We start from the raw sequence: 20,684 nt of genomic DNA, 5'->3' as shown, positions 1-20,684 counted from the left end.
CAGCCAGATGGGCGGGGTATAAATAATAAATTATTATTATTATTATTATTATTATTATTATTATTATTACTACTACTATCCAACCCTCTCTCTTTTATTCTCCCTCCCAAATTGCTGCTCCTCCTTCCTCCGTGGCTAGCTGACTTTGTAGCCACTCTGGTGGAATTTTTGTGGGACTGCCTCACCAGACTCTAGTCTGGCTCTGCCATCCATCACAGCAGCAAATCACAGCCTTGAGGGCTCACTACTTTTTGGGCTGGACACATAGCTGTCAACTTTTCCCTTTTCTTGCAAGGAATCCTATTCGGAATAAGGGAATTTCCCTTAAAAAAAAAGGGAAACGTTGACAGCTATGGCTGGACAACTTTCAACAGGAAAATGGACTAGCAAAGAGAGTTTTAAAACCCTCTCCAGCCCTGCGGGCCCAATCAAAATTGGGGAAAGCGTACATGAGGCTGCTGTGAGATTTTAAAGCCAGAGGAGAATAATAAAAAATGATAAAGAAAAAAAATTCAATACTCTCAAACACAATTTCAAAGATATGGGTAACATTACATCTAGTCTGAGACTTGTTTTTGTTGCTCTAGAGGGTGTTAGTCAGATCAGCTACTAATTGAAATGCATTAGATGCTCTTTTAATATTATCCTGCTGTGTTGGAAGCACTGATCCACAAGTAGTTTCTATGGGGTTAGGAGGTTGTACCTAAAACGACCAATGTAAGTTGGGCTAAATGTGAATTTTCCCTTCACAGAACAGGGACTTTGCTGTGAGCAGCAGTGGGGTGCTGATTGTGTGGGAAGGATGCATGCAATGAAATGTTCTCCCAGCTGGTGGGATTTCCTTACAGATCATCAATTCCCGTGCAGTTAGAAGGGCAACTTCTTCGCTAGAACGTTCTGTTAGATGGGCTGAATGCAATCCCCATTGGGTTTGTCAGAGGCAGGGCCTATCAGAGGGGGTGGGGGGGGGGCAAGGAGGGTCATTTGTCCCCTGACCTCAACTTTAGACACTTTGGGAAAAGAGGCGTTTGAGAAGTTTCACAACTTTTTTCCTCCTAACATATTGGACTAAACTATGACAATCTCACAGCACAGATTTAAGCAAGTGAAAATTGTGATTTGGTAAAGGCAATGGAGTGAATGACTACTATAGCCTCAGCACACAATCCACAATGAGGGAATTATGATAAACCTAGGTAGGTAGGAAGGCAGCAATGAAAGAATGATAATGTCCTAGGTGCTGAAGTATAAATGAAAAGGATTGATTGAGAGAGGATACAGTTGTAGATAAAACATAAAACCTAACACTATGCCCACAATTGGGAAGAGGTGGCACTACCTAAGTAACTATTCTAACTGCAGACTAATAGTATAAGTAATTAAGACAAAGACAAGTGACTTCAAACTTTCTTTGTTGTTAACAAAAATAATCTAGGGACTTAAAACTTGGGGGGGGGGGGCAACAACCTAATCAGTCTTTCTAGCTTTAACTGTATGATGTCTGATGGTGAGGAATTATTATTTCTGTCAGGGACTCAGCGGGAGCGCAGGGAGGAGAGGAGATGGAAAGCGAGGGGGAGCAATCCGAGGGCAGCGTAGGAGAATATGACAGCAGCCCGATAGATTCCATGAGCCTCTCCAGCGAATCGGAAGATTCACAGAAGGGGGCGCCGATGGGCAGGGCAAGGGGCGACCCAAGGGGGACACCCCAGAAGCAAGGGGCCAGCGGGGACTCCCAGAGCAGCGGTTGGAAGTCAGGACCAGCTTCCCCACCGGAGCGTAGTGGGGGGGAGGAGTCCCAGGTGTCAGAGCCCACATATGCACCACCAGCGAGAGAAGATGAGTCAGGGTTGACCACGCCTCCATCGGAGAGCGAGTTAACGGTTAAGAGGAAAGTTGCAGGCTGGGCGCGCGCGCCAAGTTCAAAGGTACAGGCGAGCGGCACAGAAGGTAGCCCGGATAGGGAACCAGGTCCTAAAGCCCGCCGGAAGGAGGGGCAAGAATCGTCAGAGTCAGCGTCAGAGGAGTCCAGGAAGGATGAGACCCTAGCGGGCAGGAGGGCCCAGAGGAGAAAGGAACTTAGGAAGAGGTGGAGCAAAGCGAGAGTCTTAAACTGGTGTGGAGGGGGAGGAGACTCAGACAGGACTTCGCCGGTCTAAGGTCGGGACGTAGAGCTGCACGCTGCGGCTTTAAAATGGAGACTGAATCTCAATAAAGACTTTTGTACATAACTACAGCCTAGCGTTGGTCCTCTGTGAGCTGGGACCTGGAGGCAGCTCTGACAATTTCATTCTCAGCTGACAAGCAAACTGCTGCAGATGGGACATGTTTCACAGGCTCTTCACAATACTTCAAGATGACACTATTCTCCTTGGAATCAGTTACACAAAATAAATGGATTTACAGCACTGTTCGAAATGAAAGGCATTGCTGGGGACTTTAGTTACCTGCAGTTCAAGCAGTGCTATTCTTTTAGAAAAGAGATGCCAGAACTCACCATGAACACCTCCCACATTCTCTGAGAATGGCAATGGCAAGTTCTGGCTGGAAAAAAGCCCTGTGTTCAAGCATTCAAATTCACAACAACTTCACCAAGAATGCAATGAGCTCACATGCTATTTTGGGGTTTTTTTATTTTTATTTTTTAAATCATATATTATGCTTCCAGTTGGCAAATGATAATCAGAATTCACCAGTTATTTCATGTTTTCACAAGTTGGCCACCGACTTGAACACCTTTAAAAGGAGATTAGACTAATTCATGAAGGATGAGGCTATCAATGATCATGATGGCTGTAATACACCCAAGCTATACTACCTGCAAGCAGGAAGGCACTTCAGTGGATGCTCGGGTTGTGAACATGATCCGTGCAGGAGGCACACTCGCAACCAGCAGCATTTGCAACCTGCAGCGCCGCATCTGTGCATGCACGGGTTGCGATTCAGTGCTTCTGCACATGCACAAAGTGTGATTTAGTGTTTTCGCGCATGCGCGAGCGCTGAAACCCAGAAGTAACCCATTCCGGTACTTCCGAGTTTGGCACGGTGCGCAACCCGAAAACATGCAACCTGAAGCACCTGTAACCCGAGGCATGACTACCGTATTTTTCGCTCTATAAGACGCACCAGACCACAAGACACACCTAGTTTTTGGAGGAGGAAAACGAGAGAAAAAAAATTCTGAATCTCAGAAGCCAGAACAGCAAGAGGGATCACTGCGCAGTGAAAGCAGCAATCCCTCTTGCTGTTCTGGCTTCTGGGATAGCTGCGCAGCCTGCATTCGCTCCATAAGACGCACACACGTTTCCCCTTACTTTTTAGGAGAGAAAAAGTGAGTCTTATAGAGCAAAAAATATGGTATATTGCACGCAGGTTGTGCTTGTGTGCTTCCCATATGCATCTGAGTTGGCAATTGTGAGAACACGGTGCTAGACTAGACAGGTTTTTGGTCAGACCTAGCTGGGCTGTTCTTGTGCTCTTATACTCATCCCTCTCAGTGATAACGAGAAACTTCTTTCTGGAAAAGAAAAGAGGAGAGGAGAGAAGCAGCTTATCAGATACATTTGCCTGAGCACTGAAATCTCTGTCCTCATGGGAGCTGATCTAGTTCAGTGTTGGTACCTATAGAGAGCCAAATTTTCAGCGACTCAGACATTATGGAAATTATCTGAGACCTTTCATACATAGAGCTGACAGTAGGGCTGTGCACACAGGTACCCAACTTAATGCTTTGGATCAAGACTGACATGACCTCAGATGATTAGCACCAGACCTGACACAATCTGGGCCAGATCCAGGTTTCAAACTGAATTAGAGGACTTGCACAGCCCTATGTGTTCAATCCCTTCTCATCACCAACTAGTTGCTTCTAGTTCTCGCCCCTCATATGCTTCTGTGACCACCTCCCTTTTTTGTAACTCTTGATTGCTGTGGGTAAACTGTCATGAGGCAAACTGGGTCTGCCACAGCCCACTCTGGGTAAATTCTGGACTGACCTGAATGAGTTTGGTATCTGGGATTTGCCTAAAGCTGGTGCACAGTACTACTGAATAAAGGTAAAGGTAAAGGTACCCCTGCCCGTACGGGCCAGTCTTGACAGACTCTGGGGTTGTGCGCCCATCTCACTTAAGAGGCCAGGGGCCAGCGCTGTCCGGAGACACTTCCGGGTCACGTGGCCAGCGTGACATCGCTGCTCTGGCCAGAGCCAGAGCCAGAGCCAGAGCCAGAGCCAGAGCCAGAGCCAGAGCCAGAGCCAGAGCCAGAGCCGCACACGGAAACGCCGTTTACCTTCCCGCTGGTAAGCGGTCCCTATTTATCTACTTGCACCCGGAGGTGCTTTCGAACTGCTAGGTTGGCAGGCGCTGGGACCGAGCAGCGGGAGCGCACCCCGCCGCAGGGATTCGAACCGCCGACCTTTCGATCGGCAAGCCCTAGGCGCTGAGGCTTTAACCCACAGCACCACCTGCGTCCTGAATAGTATGTGTTAAAAGTCTGCTTATGGCTCCATTTCACATTTCATATCTTGTGTGGGTGTGTCTGATGGTCTCATTGAATACCTATAAAGCTGAGCCAGGAACTAGGAGCTGAGTCATGAAACACAGAAACACACTAGAACAGGAGTGGATGGAACGCATCTTGAAGCTCTGGAATGCCTCTTGCTTGCCTGGATATAAGACAGAGAAGGACGTGAGTGTGTGTGTGAAAACTTGTTGTTGTTTAGTCATTTAGTCGTGTCCGACTCTTCGTGACCCCATGGACCAGAGCACGCCAGGCACTCCAGTCTTCCACTGCCTCCCGCAGTTTGGTCAAACTCATGCTGGTAGCTGCGCGAACACTATCCAATCATCTCGTCCTCTGTCATCCCCTTCTGGGAGCTCCCCTTTCTGCTCCCAACCTCCCACCCCAGGAGATGTTCCCTTCCCTGCCTCTCACACAGGGTTCTTCAACAACTACCCATCACCTTTATCTGCATGCAGTCCCCTCATTGCGTGACCAGGCGCAACAGCTCCAGCCCCCAGGGATCATAAGGAAGGAATAAAGACTCTGACAATGTTGTTGTTGTTGTTTAGTCGTTTAGTCGTGTCCGACTCTTCGTGACCCCATGGACCAGAGCACGCCAGGCACTCCTGTCTTCCACTGCCTCCCGCAGTTTGGTCAGACTCATGTTTGTAGCTTCGAGAACACTGTCCAACCATCTTGTCCTCTGTCGTCCCCTTCTCCTTGTGCCCTCCATCTTTCCCAGCATCAGGGTCTTTTCTAGGGAGTCTTCTCTTCTTATGAGGTGGCCAAAGTATTGGAGTCTCAGCTTCATGATCTGTCCTTCCAGGGAGCACCCAGGGCTGATTTCCTTAAGAATGATCTTCTTGCTGTCCATGGGACTCTCAAGAGTCTCCTCCAGCACCATAATTCAAAAGCATCAATTCTTCGGCGATCAGCCTTCTTTATGGTCCAGCTTTCACTTCCATACATCACTACGGGGAAAACCAGAGCTTTTACTGTACGGAATTAGAGGACTTGTTATATGTGAAAACTAGCCAACTGCAAAAAGCTAACATGTGCATCTATTGATCTGCCCATCACTTGCATGTAGTCCCTGGAAGGATGTCCACAAGGGAACGGGGTCTTCAGTCTGAAAAAGGTTCCAGTTCCTACATTAGAACAAGGAAGACAGGCATGCTTTGAACACATGAGGAATACAGTACATAGCTTCCTCAGACAGGCTGTTTGCATACTGAAACTTCAACAGACAAGACCAAAAATTGCATAATTCCTTTGTTTCCAAGGCTTGAGTGTTTCCCTGACCTGTGTCCTGACCTGTATTGCAATTTGGTTGAGTCTTAAAAAACAGCATTTGGGAACTTCTGCATTTCTTTATCAGAGCTGTCATTAATGCCCAAAACATGGAGTGTGTGTGTTTGTGTGTTTGGTGTGTGTGTAATTTTTTGCACAATAGAATGTGCAAATGTCAAGCTGAGAACTGAGCCCCACAAAAATATGTCCCAAATCTACTTGGAAGTGTTAACGACTTATTTTAGGACTCCAGAAAAGGCTCTAAACCTCCCCTGTCTGAATCTGTATGTCTCCCACACAGGCATGAGTGTAGCCAAGGGTTGAGTTGGAGCTGCCCCCCAGATCAAGTAAAACAACAGAAATACTTAAGGAACTGACCAATCACTTCAATTCTGTCCCCCTAACAAAAGTCCTGCCCCCCAAGTCCTGACCCCCTAACAAAAATCCTGGTTACACCCATGCACACAGGGAATATATCCAGGGACTATGATAAGGCTCTTTTTCTTAAGGCATAAGAAATGCTTCCAGATCTATGGCTGAAAGGCACTTGAGAAATGCAAAGCAGGGACATTTAGCATTTCTTTTCCTGTATTCTTTGCATGAGAGTGACAAGAAAAATGGTAACATCAAGGATGTAAAATGTGAAATGGCTGAAAGGCATGAGTCATACTGCAGTTACATCTTGCTTTGTGTTTGATAAACCTCTGTGTTTATCAAAAGCAAAAAGGGCACCATTTGCAGCCATTCCACTTGCACTGAATAAACAAAGCTTTCACTTTGAAACAATTCTCTCTCTTGCTCCTTAAAAAAAGAAAAAAAGGCCAGTACAGTAGAGAGAATAAGCAAACCCTTGTGGGCATTTGAAGTCAAACCATGGTTTTCTGAACAAAAAAAAAGTAACCCTCAGATACCAAAGTTCAATGATACAGGAGTAGATCCTAATGCAATAGCAGCTGAATAGTACTGGGAGAAAGATAAGAAAGGGGCCAATAAGCAGAAGAGAAGAAATAGATCAATTCCATGGATGGATACTAGAATGCAGGTCCAGTCCCAGTATTAGGCAGAATGAGACAGCCTTCTCAAGAGTAAATGACTGGTGGGCGCAGGAGCAAGGGATGGGGGCAAGGCACTGGCGAGCAGAGCTGTGCTTATACCTAGACAATTTGTTTTTTAAGGTGTCCAGCAATATAAACAGCAAATAAATAAATGAAAGGGGGTGTCATCTTGTCCTTTGCCTCAGCCCATGAAATGTCTTGATGGATGTCAGTCTCATGCATTTCAGCTGGACTTAGTCCAAATTAGCTGCCTGAAATTGTAATCCTATCCACAATTACCTGGGAATATGATTACATCTGAGCAAAAATGCATAGCATTGCACTACACATGTCAGGGAAATACGTACTCCATGAGGAAACCAGCACTACACAAGAACATCAGAAGTGCCCTGCTGGATCAAAACAAGGGGCTATCTAATATTGCATCCTGTTTGAAACAGAGGCCAGCTGGGAAGACCATGGCATTGGATTAAAACAACCACCTTCCCTCTGACTACCATAGCAACTGGTGATCAGAGGAGTGATGCTTTTGAAACTTGAGATTAGATGCCAAGGCTCCAGACCATGAATTCTTGGAGGCAGATTATTCCAAAGATGGCATCCCTGAGGAGGAGGAGATGTATCCACCCCATTACGACTTTATGTAGAGCTGTAGCCATCTTCTCCCCTGAACACAAAGGAAACACCTTTGCTGCCAGACTTTGATTATTGGTCTACAAACTCCTCAAAGGATCTGGAGCCCCCTCAGCTTGAAACACTGAGGCCCAGAAGAAGCCAATGACTGCAGAAGAAGTCCTTTAACTGCCCAGATGCAGCATTCAGGAGATGAAGCTTCCAGTCAATGAATGCCTAGCCCAGGCTATAAAGATCTTCCAGTTGCTCTGGGGTGCCACTGAAACCCTATATTCTGCCTCAACTGCAGGATCATGAATTGTGGTACTGAAATCCATACCTAGGTCCCTATCTAATTAGCTGATTCTGCCTGCCTTTCTTTTCTGACTGCCAGGAACTACTGACCTCCCCTGTGCGTTGCCATCACCTGCCTGTTGTGGATCAGGATACTATAATGTCCAGTGTTGCTCTGATCCAAGTACAAGAACATTCTCTTCCAAGAAGCATTTTAACCCTCAGAAAACTTTTTTTTTAAAAAAAGAAAATTATTATTATTGCTTGCAGAGGAGCAACCATCTTAGTGTACAATTTGCTGACATGTCTTTGACAGGCTACAGAGCCTTGCAAGTACTCTTCGCCAAGTGAAGCAAACATTTCTATTGAGATCAAAGGTCAGCTCATATCCCCCCAACAAATGGCTGGGGGAAAGCAAAGGAACTGTCAGAAAGCAGAAGCGTGACCACCTGAAATAATCTGGTAAAGTCTTGCATGTATAGCTAGAGAGACCAGGATTGTAGTGTGTGTGTGTGGGGGGGGGGGGTTATGCATTGGAACTCCCCACCCCACCCCACCCCACCCACTCCCCATGCATCACAAAGCTGCTGTAGTTCAAGGGTGAAAAGATTGCTTGTTCAGGTGGGAACATTGCAATTCTCTTCCCAGTGTTAGAAGAGAGCAACTAGAAATCCTCTCCCAATGTTCCTTTAACTGGAAAGGAGGGCAGAGGTAAAGGGGATGCTAGCTCCCTTGCCTCATTCTTGTTCTCCTCACTTCGCACAGCGACCTTCCAATTTCGGGAGGGTGATGAGGCATCAGTGCTAGTGTGTTCTCTCCCCTCCTACAGAATTATAGCACATCCTAGACTGCCTGTTTGCGGTGCCCATTCTGCATGATGGCACCTAATTTGCCTTAGAGACAGTAGCAGGTTCCACTTCAAATGGAATCTCACAGAATTTGAAGTTCCTTTGCTGAATCCTGTGGAGCTTTCTCCCCACACCACTCTGCACTTCCATGAACAAAAGAAATGTGTGTCAAGCAGAATTAACTAGACCTGTGCACAAACGGCCTCTCAAATTTGCACACCCTACTTGTTAGCAGAGACATTGCTGTGCCCCATTTCACCAAATATGTCCAGGAAAAGAGAAATTCTCCAACTGTTTCTCAGGATTTTGGCTCACCATAACAAAATGTCCAATCTCAACCATCACATTATACCCCTCCTCCAGAAGGACAGAGTGCTGTAGGCAAGACAGAAATCTGCCTAGTTCTCAAATAATTGCAAGGACTAGTGGGAGAGAAAAACACACACAGTGAGATTGAAATTGGAGGCTTAAATTATTAGGCTGTACACAGATCTCATTCATTTGCAATTTGATTTTTTTGTTACTGACAAGGTAGCTAACACACACACACACACACACACACACACACACACAGCAGTGCTGTATGCAGCATAATATTAATAGAGACTAATTAGGAAAAGATTAGCATTGGAGAAAGAAAAGCATTTTGATTCATCTTGTATGTGCCTGCCAATGCATCTTTTGACGCTGATTATTATTTTCAAGGGGTTGATGTTTACAGAGGTTTGATTAAAATGAGAAATGCATATTAAGATGGAGCACACAGGTGCCAATTCTCAAATGATAATGCCTAAACACCCCCTTCTCCCAGAGCACAATGAACTTTCAAAGGGTAGGGGGAAATGGGAATACTTCTAAGATCTTTACTGTATATTTTGTGCATGAATGTTCTTGACAATCTGAATGGCATACATGAAAGAAATGCCACTTGTTACTTAAAGCACACTGACTATTCCCCGTCTCAAAAGATGTGCAAGAGCTTCCTGGTGGTCCACCCTTTTGCCACAAAGACGTGGGAAGAAAACACCAAGGAAAAGAAATTGAGATGTAGTGTTTCTCTTTTCAAAAGCACACGAGCGATGTAGCTCAGTAGTAGAGCTACTGTGTAGCATACAAATAGTCCCTGATCAATCTCTGCTCTCTCCATGTAGGGCTGGAAAACCCTGTGGAATTACTGCCACCCCAGTGTAGACAGAACTGAGCTACATGGACCAATGCTTTGTCATTGTGTGTTCCAGTACCTACCTAGCTGTTGCCTTCACATCTGCCACTTGGATGAGTAAAGAATGTGCTTTGGCATCATGTGGCTTGCAGCTATTTTTTAAAAAAGAAAGATTTTGTTAACACTTTTCATAGTACAGTACTTTACAATAGAAAGCAAACTAAACAAAAATAAAAACAAAAAAGAGAGAAAGAAGGCAAAGTCCTTTTTCATAACTCTTGTCCCACACAGAAAGAGGTGAACTCTCCCAGCTCTCGCCTGAGAGCTCCCCTTTCTGCTCCCAACCTCCCACCCCAGGAGATGTTCCCTTCCCTGCCTCTCACACAGGGTACTTCAACAACCAACCATCACCTGTATCTGCATGCAGTCCCCTCATTGTGTGACCAGGTGCAACAGCCCCAGCCCCCAGGGATCATAAGGAAGGAATAAAGACTCTGACAATGTTGTTGTTGTTGTTTAGTCGTTTAGTCGTGTCCGACTCTTCGTGACCCCATGGACCAGAGAATGCCAGGCCCTCCTGTCTTCCACTGCCTCCCGCAGTTTGGTCAGACTGTAGCCCCGCGTGCAATCCTGCAAAGGGCGCCTACATATAAAGTGTGAGTGCTCATTAACCCAGAGTAGAGGACAAGAAAAAAGCAAAACAAAGCAGAAGCAAGGGCAAAGCAATGAAAGGAACAGAAAGCTAAAAGTAATAAAGGAATGAGAAAGTAATAAAGAAAACTAAACCTGAGCTCTATGCTGAAATCTCTAACCGCTTGGAGTTTGGGGTAAATGTATTAATATTAATGACCTTTCTATTCATGAAGGCCTTTTAAATAACTTTTACTGCAAGGGCCTCTCAGTTTTATACTGGGATGGGCTTTTTGTGATTTAAAAATGTTTCAGTTTCTTGTTTTAAGAATACATTTGTTGTTGTGTTTTGATGTGGGATAAATATATTTCTATTTCTCTTATGACCTACCCAAAGAACTCGTGTTATGAGGTGGCTTCATAAATGCAGTCCTCTCACAAATTCTGCAAAAAACAAATTATAGAGATGAGCATGCATATCTCCAAATCTGGGAGAGTTGTGTGCAACTATTGACCAAATGAAAAACAACAAAGTCTTCAAAGTGGGCGGAACTGAACTTACACAACAACTTCACAAGCTCATCAGAAAAATCTGGGAGAGAGAGGAGCAGTGGCGTAGGGTGGGGGGTGCAGGGGGGGCGGCCGCACCGGGCGCAACATCTGGGGGTTAGGGTTAGGGGGCGCAAATCCACGGGTTAGGGGGTGCAAATTACTTGCCTTGCCCCGGGTGCTGACAACCCACGCTACGCCACTGTAGAGGAGATCCCAGCAGACTTGAGGGGTGCCAAAATTATTAATCTCTTTTAAAAATGGTGATAGAACGGATTGTGGACTTTCCTGCAGTGGAAGCCGGCCTCCCCAGGCCTCCCCATGATGGTGGTGGGCCTCTCTAGGCCTTGCAGCCTCCTCCCAATGCATGCGATATCACATGTGTGCATCACACGCATGTCACATGCTTGTGCAACACCCCCCCCACATTGGGTGGAACTTGGTGCGCCTGTGCCAAAATATTTCAGAAGCACATACTTTTACAACAAACAACAACAACAACAACAACAATATTTAATTTATACCCCGCCCTCCCCGGCCAGAGCCAGGCTCAGGGCAGCTAACACTAATAAAATCACAGTAAAAACATAATGGGGGGAAAGGGGGGGGAGAAAAAAAATTAAAATACAAGTTAAAATGCAATTTAAAATGCAGCCTCGTTTTAGAATAGCTGATAAATCAAGACCATAAGGGGAGGGAAACATAAGGGTCAGACCAAGTCCAAACCAAAGGCCAGGCGGAACAGCTCTAGTCTCTTGTGACAGAGCGTTCCACCACATCGAGGCCAGTGCTGAAAAGGCCCTGGCCCTAGTTGAGACCAATCTAACCTCCTTGAGGAACATGCAACAACAGAACCCTTTTGTCATTACGTCCTTACCCGTCAGCCAAGGAGCTGGCAGCAGCAAATGTGAGCCTTCCTATCATGATGTAGACTAAGACTGAGATGGGGTGACTGCTCAGAAATTAAGCGGAGCAGGTGGCGCTGTGGGTTAAAGCCTCAGCGCCTAGGACTTGCCGATCAAAAGGTCGGCGGTTCGAATCCCTGCGGCGGGGTGCGCTCCCACTGTTCGGTCCCAGCGCCTGCCAACCTAGCAGTTCGAAAGCACCTCCGGGTGCAAGTAGATAAATAGGGACCGCTTACCAGCGGGAAGGTAAACGGCGTTTCCGTGTGCGGCTCTGGCTCTGGCTCTGGCTCTGGCTCTGGCCAGAGCAGCGATGTCACGCTGGCCACGTGACCCGGAAGTGTCTCCGGACAGCGCTGGCCCCTGGCCTCTTAAGTGAGATGGGCGCACAACCCCAGAGTCTGTCAAGACTGGCCCGTACGGGCAGGGGTACCTTTACCTTTACCTTTACTTTCCCCCAATGCTTGGGGCTTGCATTCAAAACATATGCTGACCAAGTATAGCTGTAGTTTTGAAGTCGTACTGTCCAGAATTCTACTATCTCAGCTTTGCCACCTTTCCACCCCTAATATGTACAATGGCTTTCAACCCTAGGTATTAAATAAAACAGCCTATGCCAGGGGTCAGCAACCTTTTTCAGCCGGGGGCCAGTCCACTGTCCCTCAGACCTTGGGGGGGGGCAGACTATATTTTTTGGGGGGAAAGGAACGAATTCCTATGCCCCATAAATGACCCAGAGATGCATTTTAAATAAAGGCACACATTCTACTCATGTAAAAACAAGCTGATTCCCGGACCGTCCGCTGGCCAGATTGAGAAGGCGATTGGGCCGGATCCGGCCTCCAGGCCTTTGTTTGCCTGCCCCGGTTTAAAAGCACAATACACATACCACCCTTGGTAATTCTTCTTTTTGCAGTATTGCATTCCTATGTACAGTAGTACCCTGGGTTACAGACCCTTCAGGTTACATACGCTTCAGGTTACAGACTCCGCTAGCCCAGAAATAGTACCTCAGGTTGCAAACTTTGCCCCAGGATGAGAACGGAAATCGCAGTAGCAGTAAGCAAAAGCATACCTCAGGTTAAGAACAGTTTTGGGTTAAGAACGGACCTCCGGAATGAATTAAGTTCTCTTGGGAGAAGCCAGAGGGGAAGCCAAAAAATAAATAGTTTTATTCTATAGAATCACACATGACAAGAAGGGACGGTAGTGCTTTGGACTTCTACACAACAGCAGCAGTTGAAAGCCACCTCCCAAGCATGATGCTGTAGAAGGGATTTTCTAGACGGCCAGTTGGTCCCTTTTATATTTTTAGTATTCTTACTCTTATCCCCTCCCTCCCTCTCCTGTTTGACACCCAGTTCTTTATCCTCTGATGGATTCCAGGAAAAAAAGAGAGAAAACCCTTCAAGGGCACAAAAGGAAGACAAAAAGGACATTTTTCTTCAGAGGCAATTCTTCTTCCTTTGTTAGATCATAAAAGCACATTATCTGTAAAAAATCATTTACTCTCTATCCAGCCGAGCTTACGTGTTCAAGACCAGCACACCGATAGCTTCGTGAGAAGAGATACTTTGACATTTTATTCACATGGCAGTTGGGTTTTTTCCTCTTTTCTCTGCCCTGCTCCTGAATTAAATAAAGCCTCTTTGAGCCTCACTACTGGATACAATCAGAACCCGCCAAGCTGCAAAGTGAGGGCTTCTTAAGCCTTCTGAAATACAGTCAGCAGCAAACATAAAACAATAGGAGCAAAATATTTGCTCACCTTAAGCTTGCATTGTACTGATTACTTGAACACACACACACACACAAACACACACACACACACACCCCTTGAACATCTAAACCCCCAAACATATTTATATTTCAAATGGCACACATTTTCTTTCTTTCTTTTTTAACTCTTTTAAATGAAGAAAATAAACAGTTCAAAAAGAAAACCCCTCAGTTTTATTTCAACCACATATTACTGCCGTGGCTTGATATTCTTGTGGACAATGGCTCTGCTTCTCTCTTCTCAACAAAAATAGAGACTTTTGAATCTTTTCATTTCAAAAGTAATGCTTCTGCTCTTTTTAACCCTTCAGGTTAAACTATTATGCTGCGACGTGTCCTTGCATGCTAGATACCATCATAAACCTGCCCAGCATCCTGTATCTAATCAACAATTCACAGGCATACAGGGAAAGCATTTGCACATAGAGATTTACATGTAACGGCTTCCACACAATTGTTCAGGATTCATTACTGTGTTTTTTTTTTGGGTGTCTCAGCAGAGAGAAGACTCCAAGGGTTGTATCCAATGCTAATCCGACTCAGAGCAGACTCACTGAAGTTAATGGATATGGCTATCTTAGATTCCTTCATTTTAATAAGTGTACTCTGAGTATAGCTTAATTGGATACAGCCCCAGGCTTCCAATAATTGCTGAACTGGCCTCTGCAGCACAAGGATTCTAAGCATGCTCTCTCTCACATTTTTACTAATATGGGCTGTTTTCATTCTGATCTTTTCTCATACATCACCATTTTGAAGTAGCTTTTGAAAAATTAAGTAATGAGACTTCAGACATGGCTGATGAGGTCTCTGACAGTGCTCAACAAGCTGAAAATCAACTTCAAAAAACAAATGAATTGGAAGCTGCCACATAACAAACGAGGCCATTGGTATATATAGCTTAATGTTGTCTGTATCACCAGTGGTTACAATTTTGGGCCACGTTCACAGTCCACCAACTCTCTCAGGGCCACACACCAGCTATGGCCAAAGCACACATATACACTCGCCAGAGACACAGCATACAAAGCTACATACAGACCACACATATGGACCACACAGCATACTCACCATGCATTCTGTTATGTACTGAGTTGAATAGGATCCAAACTGCAGCAGTCTGATTGGTCCTAGAACAATAGGATCCAAATTGCAGCAGTCTGATTGGTCCTAGAACAATAGGATCCAAATTGCAGCAGTCTGATTGGTCCTAGAACAATAGGATTCAGAATGCAGCAGTCTGATTGGTCCTAGAACAATGCAGCAGTATGATTGGCTGGCAGGAACCACCCAATCATGCTCCAGATATAAGTGAATCCACAACCTGATTGGCTTACAGTAGAATTCCAGAATTAGCCAGTCATGTGCAGCCCATTGTGTAAATAATGTATATAAAGCAGATACTTTGAGGGGACATTCATTCATTCCTCCTCACCACTATGAGCTGAATAAAGAGCATGAAATCACTTTGCGACTCTGAGTATATTTCACATTCACACATATAGACCACACACAGATATGCATCACACATACATATTTGCCATACAGTACACACAACCCACAAACTGAAGGTTTTTAAACTTCCATCTGGCCATCTGTCAGGGATTCTTTAGATGTGATTCCTGCCCTGCAGACAGTTGAACTAGATGACCTTTGAGGTCTCTTCCAACTCTAAAGGTAAAGGTAAAGGTACCCCTGCCCGTACGGGCCAGTCTTGACAGACTCTGGAGTTGTGCGCCCATCTCACTTAAGAGGCCAGGGGCCAGCGCTGTCTGGAGACACTTCCGGGTCACGTGGCCAGCGTGACATCGCTGCTCTGGCGAGCCAGAGCCGCACACGGAAACGCCGTTTACCTTCCCGCTGGTAAGCGGTCCCTATTTATCTACTTGCACCCAGAGGTGCTTTCGAACTGCTAGGTTGGCAGGCGCTGGGACCGAGCAGCGGGAGCGCACCCCGCCGCAGGGATTCGAACCGCCGACCTTTCGATCGGCAAGCCCTAGGCGCTGAGGCTTTAACCCACAGCGCCACCTGCGTCCCTATCTCTTCCAACTCTACAATTCTGTTATTCTACATACAGCACACACACACACACACAGAGAGAGAGATACACACACAATTCATATTCTCTATCAACTACAGAAACAGTGGTCTCCTTCCTTCCCATTGTGATTTGGAGGAGAGGAAATGTTGTTTGTTGCTCTTTAGAAAGACAGCATTTCCTCTCCTGTTGCGGTGTTGTGATGCTGTCTCTGTTCTTCGGGCAACAATCTCTGAAGAACAAGAGACACCACTCATCACAACACAATGCTGCAATGGGGAAGAAATGCACCAACTTATTAACAAAGGCAATTCTTCTCCCTCTAGCATGGCACCATTGCTAGATGGTCTTGATGCTCAGGAAAGAGGAAGAAGCACTAAGATATTCTAGGAAGAGTACTGTGCCAAGAAGACAAGAAGCACTTTTGCAAGTAAGTCAGGAGCAAGAGGAAGAAACAAGTAAGTCAGCAGCAATGGGGTCACAGGAAGAGATTTTGCTTCCTGTCTATACCATGGAAGAAAAACAGTGGCCCTTACAATAATCTTGAACTCCAGCCAGCATTGCCAATGGTCAAGAATGGTGGGAGTTGTAGCCCAACAACATATGGAGGACTACAAGCTCTGCATCCCTGACATGCATGGATTGTTGGTGACTTTCCATGGTTTCAGCAGAAGTCTTTCCTAGCTCTACCTAGATTGCCAAGGTCTGGACCATTTCCTTTTGCATGCAAGCTATGTGTTCTAACACTGAGCTTCCCCTGAAGCTCATTTTTGCTTTTGTTTTTCCTAGAGCAAACCAACTGGCAATGATGCAGCCATTCAGCGCAATATATGAAGCACCTCCAAAAACAACATTATGAATCCTTGGCATTACCCAGCAAAAACTGTTTGATATTACCTCGAGCCCTGGAGGTAATAAAACATAGTGCCTGTGTCATCCACATGTGATTTGATAAATGAGCTCACCTTTCCATGAGCTTTGTTTCCAGTTGCTCTATTTAATGAGAAATATGCTTCACTACACTTGACTCATTTGCTTGTACTCCCAGCTCTGCCATCATCTATAAAGGCATGGGCCTCACTAACTCACATTCTGGCTCCTGGGGATATTATTAGGGTACTTGTTCAACAGGTAGAAAGCCACATATTACGTACGGGAGCAGTGTGAGGCTTCCCACCTTACACATTTTACCAGTCCTCGGAAAGGGGTTGGAAAAATATGGAGAATGCAAGCTAAGTTTATTACCAAAGTTTATTGTATCACCGCATGGAAGCACTTGCAATTAATAGTGGAATTAAATTTTTTTCCAATAAATTAATGCAAATAAAAACTAAGGGAGCATTCCAAACCCAAGAACTGCCAAGATGAACAGTTTGGAAAAGGTGCACCTGTGGTTGAGCAACAGGGGTCCCTCATCTCTGCTCAGCTGGAGAGACACTGGTGTCAGTCCTCTGTCCTGGCTCAGCCAAGGCTTGGGTAAGTCTCCCAAAAGAGGTGCTCTGGGAAAGTGAAGATGGAAATGGGGAGGGGGGAACTTGCCCCTATTCCAAACTCTGCTCAGTTCAGGCACATGACCTGGTAACCCAGTGGAAGATACACTCACAAAATGAGTGGTGTAATGGTTGTTTTCTCTCCGTCAGGCTCAAGTTGGCCCGGCCAGCAGTAGCCCCATTCCTCAATGGAGTTTGAAACAGAGGTAAGTTACAGCAGCAGCATTTACCCCGTCATATATTACAGCAGCTTCCTATAGTTTGGATTGCTCTTATCCATTATGTTCCCCACGCAAACACACATTTGGTTTTGCTAGACTGACTATTGATCCATCTACCTATAAGATTTCTTGCCCAGTCTTCATTATAAGGTCCCACCATATGTGTTACAGCAATAAAACACGTAATTATGAAAAGAGACAAAACCATTAAAATTGCATCACAAGCAACCCCCCCCCCCAATGGAGCATGGTAATATCAATTCAATAGAAAAAGTGGGTCCAACAAAACAAAAAACCCTGTCAACTATCCAACTGATAATATGATCGCCATCTTTGAATGCCTGAAGGGATTCAATATGACCTTAACCAGGGGTAGGCAACCTAAGGCCCGGGATCCAGATGCGGCCCAATCGCCTTCTCAATCCAGACTGCGGACGGTCCGGGAATCAGAATGTTTTTACATGAGTAGAATGTGTCCTTTTATTTAAAATTCAAATCTGGGTTATTTGTGGGGCCTGCCTGGTGTTTTTACATGAGTAGAATGTGTGCTTCTATTTAAAATGCATCTCTGGGTTATTTCTGGGGCATAGGAATTCGTTCATTTTTTCTTTCTTTATCAAAATATAGTCCGCCAACCACATGGTCTGAGGGATGGTGGACCGGCCCACAGCTAAAAAAGGTTGCTGACCCCTGGTTTATTTCAAATCTTGCTCACTCATTCCTTTGGAACTGGCAGCGGGGGTGTTTATTTCCACATTTTGTATCCAATCTTTGCATCAGCTTACATCTAACAAAAAAGTGTCTCTTAAAATTTGCAAAATCACACTGGTATTCAAATGCATACTGCCTCCAAACAGTTGCCAAATGTTCCAAATGACCAGTACCCAGTTATGATTTGTGTTCTGAGCGTTCAAAGCAAGCTGCATTCTAACTGCCTCAGAACTCCAAGGAGCAGTTGCTACGGTGCTCAGACCAGCTTCACTCTTTCCAGGTCCTCTCCTAGATCAGACGCTGGAAGAGAAAGACGTGGAAAAAGCCTTCACTCTGGAAAAAGACTGGTTGAAGAACTGATTCACACAGGTGCATGTATGCAGCGCTCCTCAGTTCCCCACCAACATAGCAGTGTTTTCTCAGATAGGAACAAATTGACTTTTATTTCCTTTTGTCCTGTCTGAGAGCCACTTGGTAGGCTTTTCACAGTTTGTGTGTGTGTGTGTGTGTGTGTGTGCGTGTGTGCGAGAGAGAGAGAGAGAGAGAGAGAGAGAGAGAGAGAGAGAATGAGGGCTAAAGCCAGAAAGGATTCTTTCCTGAACAGGAGCTGTATTGGTCTGTTGCACCAACTTTCTTTCAAGGGTAGAATGCATAACTTTGGTGGGATCATGCCTGACATTTTACCAATGGAGAGGGAAGGGAGGGGAGCATAGGAATGCAGAGGAGGAGTGGACTAGACAAGAGCCCAATTATCTGCATGGTGGGGGTCCCTAGAACAAAAGGGGTTGTGTGGTTGTGCAATTTCTTCACCCCTGGGGAAGTCTGATTCCTGGCACTTATGACTGCAGGTGCAGCAGACGTCTCAAGGTGGGAAATGCAGAATTTGCCCTAGAATGATGGCATTGTTTTAGCTGCACATCACTATTTGCTCAAACTTTAGGAGATGTCCATATGATACTGTGCCGAAGTATCTAACGGTTATCTTTTGTCTGTCTTCTTCTCCAGCATGCCTTCTATCGCCAGCCTTCCCAGCGCTAAAGCGGATCTTCCACCCCAGGCGCATGATGGGTCCTTCCCAGTCCGCCTCTTGTGCAGGGTGTCCTGCGTGCAACTCGCTGCCTTTCTCCTGGCTGTCCTGGGCTGCCTAATGAGCATCTGCTCCACATCTGCCAACCTTGACTGGAGAGTGTGGCAAGTGGACAAAATCATGGGCAGCATCCAGCAGGGCACTGTGGGCATTGGCCTCTGGGGTGCCTGTTCCGTAAGAAGAGTTACTATGAAGAAAACTAACATGATATGCATACCATTCAGCGATGAGGAATCCCTACCATCTGAAATCATTGTGGCCCAGGACTTGATGCCAATGGCCTCAGTGGCCAATGCGGTGACCGTTCTTTGGATGGCCTTTGCTCTATGCAACATCTTTGAGCCGGGAAAAGACGAGAATATCATCAATAACTTCTTTTCAATTGGAGGAAGGATAGAGTTGGCAGCGGGTACTTGTGTACTGATTTCCATTTCATGGAATCTTCATTCTGTATTAATAAACGAAGGAATTCCGCTTCCTGAGGTTTTGGGAGTGCCTCCGATTCCCACAGAACAACGTGCTGGAATGGCCATCTATATTGGGTTTCTTGCTGCAGCTTCGCAGCTGTTAAGCAGAACTCTGGTTCTGGGTGAAAAATATTTTTGGAAAAGGAGTGAAATAAACACTTCCAAGCCAAAATTTGTAAATGGCCCAGAAAGTGTTAGAGACACCGAAAACCCAAAGCTGAGGATGAAATACAGGCAGTACTTATCTTCTGTGACACTTGAATATGAAGAAGAAAAACCGACTATCTGGCGGAGATGTCAAAGTCATATTAAAATGGATACCATGCCAAGCTCACTAAAAATATGGCTAACGAATGGTTCCCGTCCTGTGACTGGCTTTTTTTTAAATTGAAGCAGTGGACGTTGTCTATATTTTCTTATGCATATTCTGTTTTTTTAAAAAACTGAATGCTTCTGGGATGCTTACAACATAGGGTTAACTATAAATAGGGGGAATAAATGAAAAGTATAAAACTGTTATATTTTCCTGTAGATATTTATGCTATATCTCTTTTAACAATAAAAAGAATGTTATCTCATCGCAAACTTATGCTGGAGTGCTTATTTCACTGCAGACTCTACTGTCTATGGTGCTTTTTGAATTTTCTTCAGAAACACTGCAAATCGCAAAAGGTTCTGGGGCATGGTTCCTCTGTGTGTATGTTTGCAGTCTGTTTTAGAGAGAATACTGACCAAGCCTTTGAGTGGCTGTGTGCTGCTCCCAGCCCTGGCCAGCAAGGACAATGATCAGGGACACCCGGTTTCAGTGCTCCAGAGAGACCTAGGCCACTTCCAGCTTTAGGCAGAATAAAAAATTAAAAATGATGGAACCCAAAACAAAATAGTGCCACACACCAAAGAAGTGAGATGTAATTAAATCTGATGAAATATCTGCGAACAAAAAAGAACCATGTCTTTTACCAAATCACATCTCTCATTTGCTTAAGTTTGCAGCTCTAAGCTGAGAGTGGGTGTCACATTTTGGTCTGCTGCAGGTAGAAACAAGTTGA

At 45.3% G+C, this 20,684-nt stretch overlaps 1 protein-coding gene across 1 annotated transcript in view; it reads left to right on the top strand.

Moving 5' to 3' along the window:
* The window catches only part of LOC307204597 (uncharacterized protein), a gene marked incomplete at its 3' end in the record, with an annotated part of 145,103 nt that extends 125,077 nt beyond the window's left edge, over positions 1–20,026 (top strand). The window contains exons 5-6 of the mRNA XM_079956201.1: positions 17,300–17,355; positions 19,087–20,026. Coding sequence (XP_079812327.1) covers positions 17,300–17,355; positions 19,087–20,026 — 996 coding nt within the window. The remainder of the gene's footprint in view (positions 1–17,299; positions 17,356–19,086) is intronic.
* Between the last annotated feature and the right edge of the window lie 658 nt (positions 20,027–20,684).

This window comes from Podarcis cretensis, assembly GCF_951804945.1.
Source record: "Podarcis cretensis genome assembly, chromosome: 15".
Taxonomy (NCBI): domain Eukaryota; kingdom Metazoa; phylum Chordata; class Lepidosauria; order Squamata; family Lacertidae; genus Podarcis; species Podarcis cretensis.
Note: the sequence above shows the minus strand (reverse complement) of the source record. Positions and strands in the feature narration are given on the sequence as shown.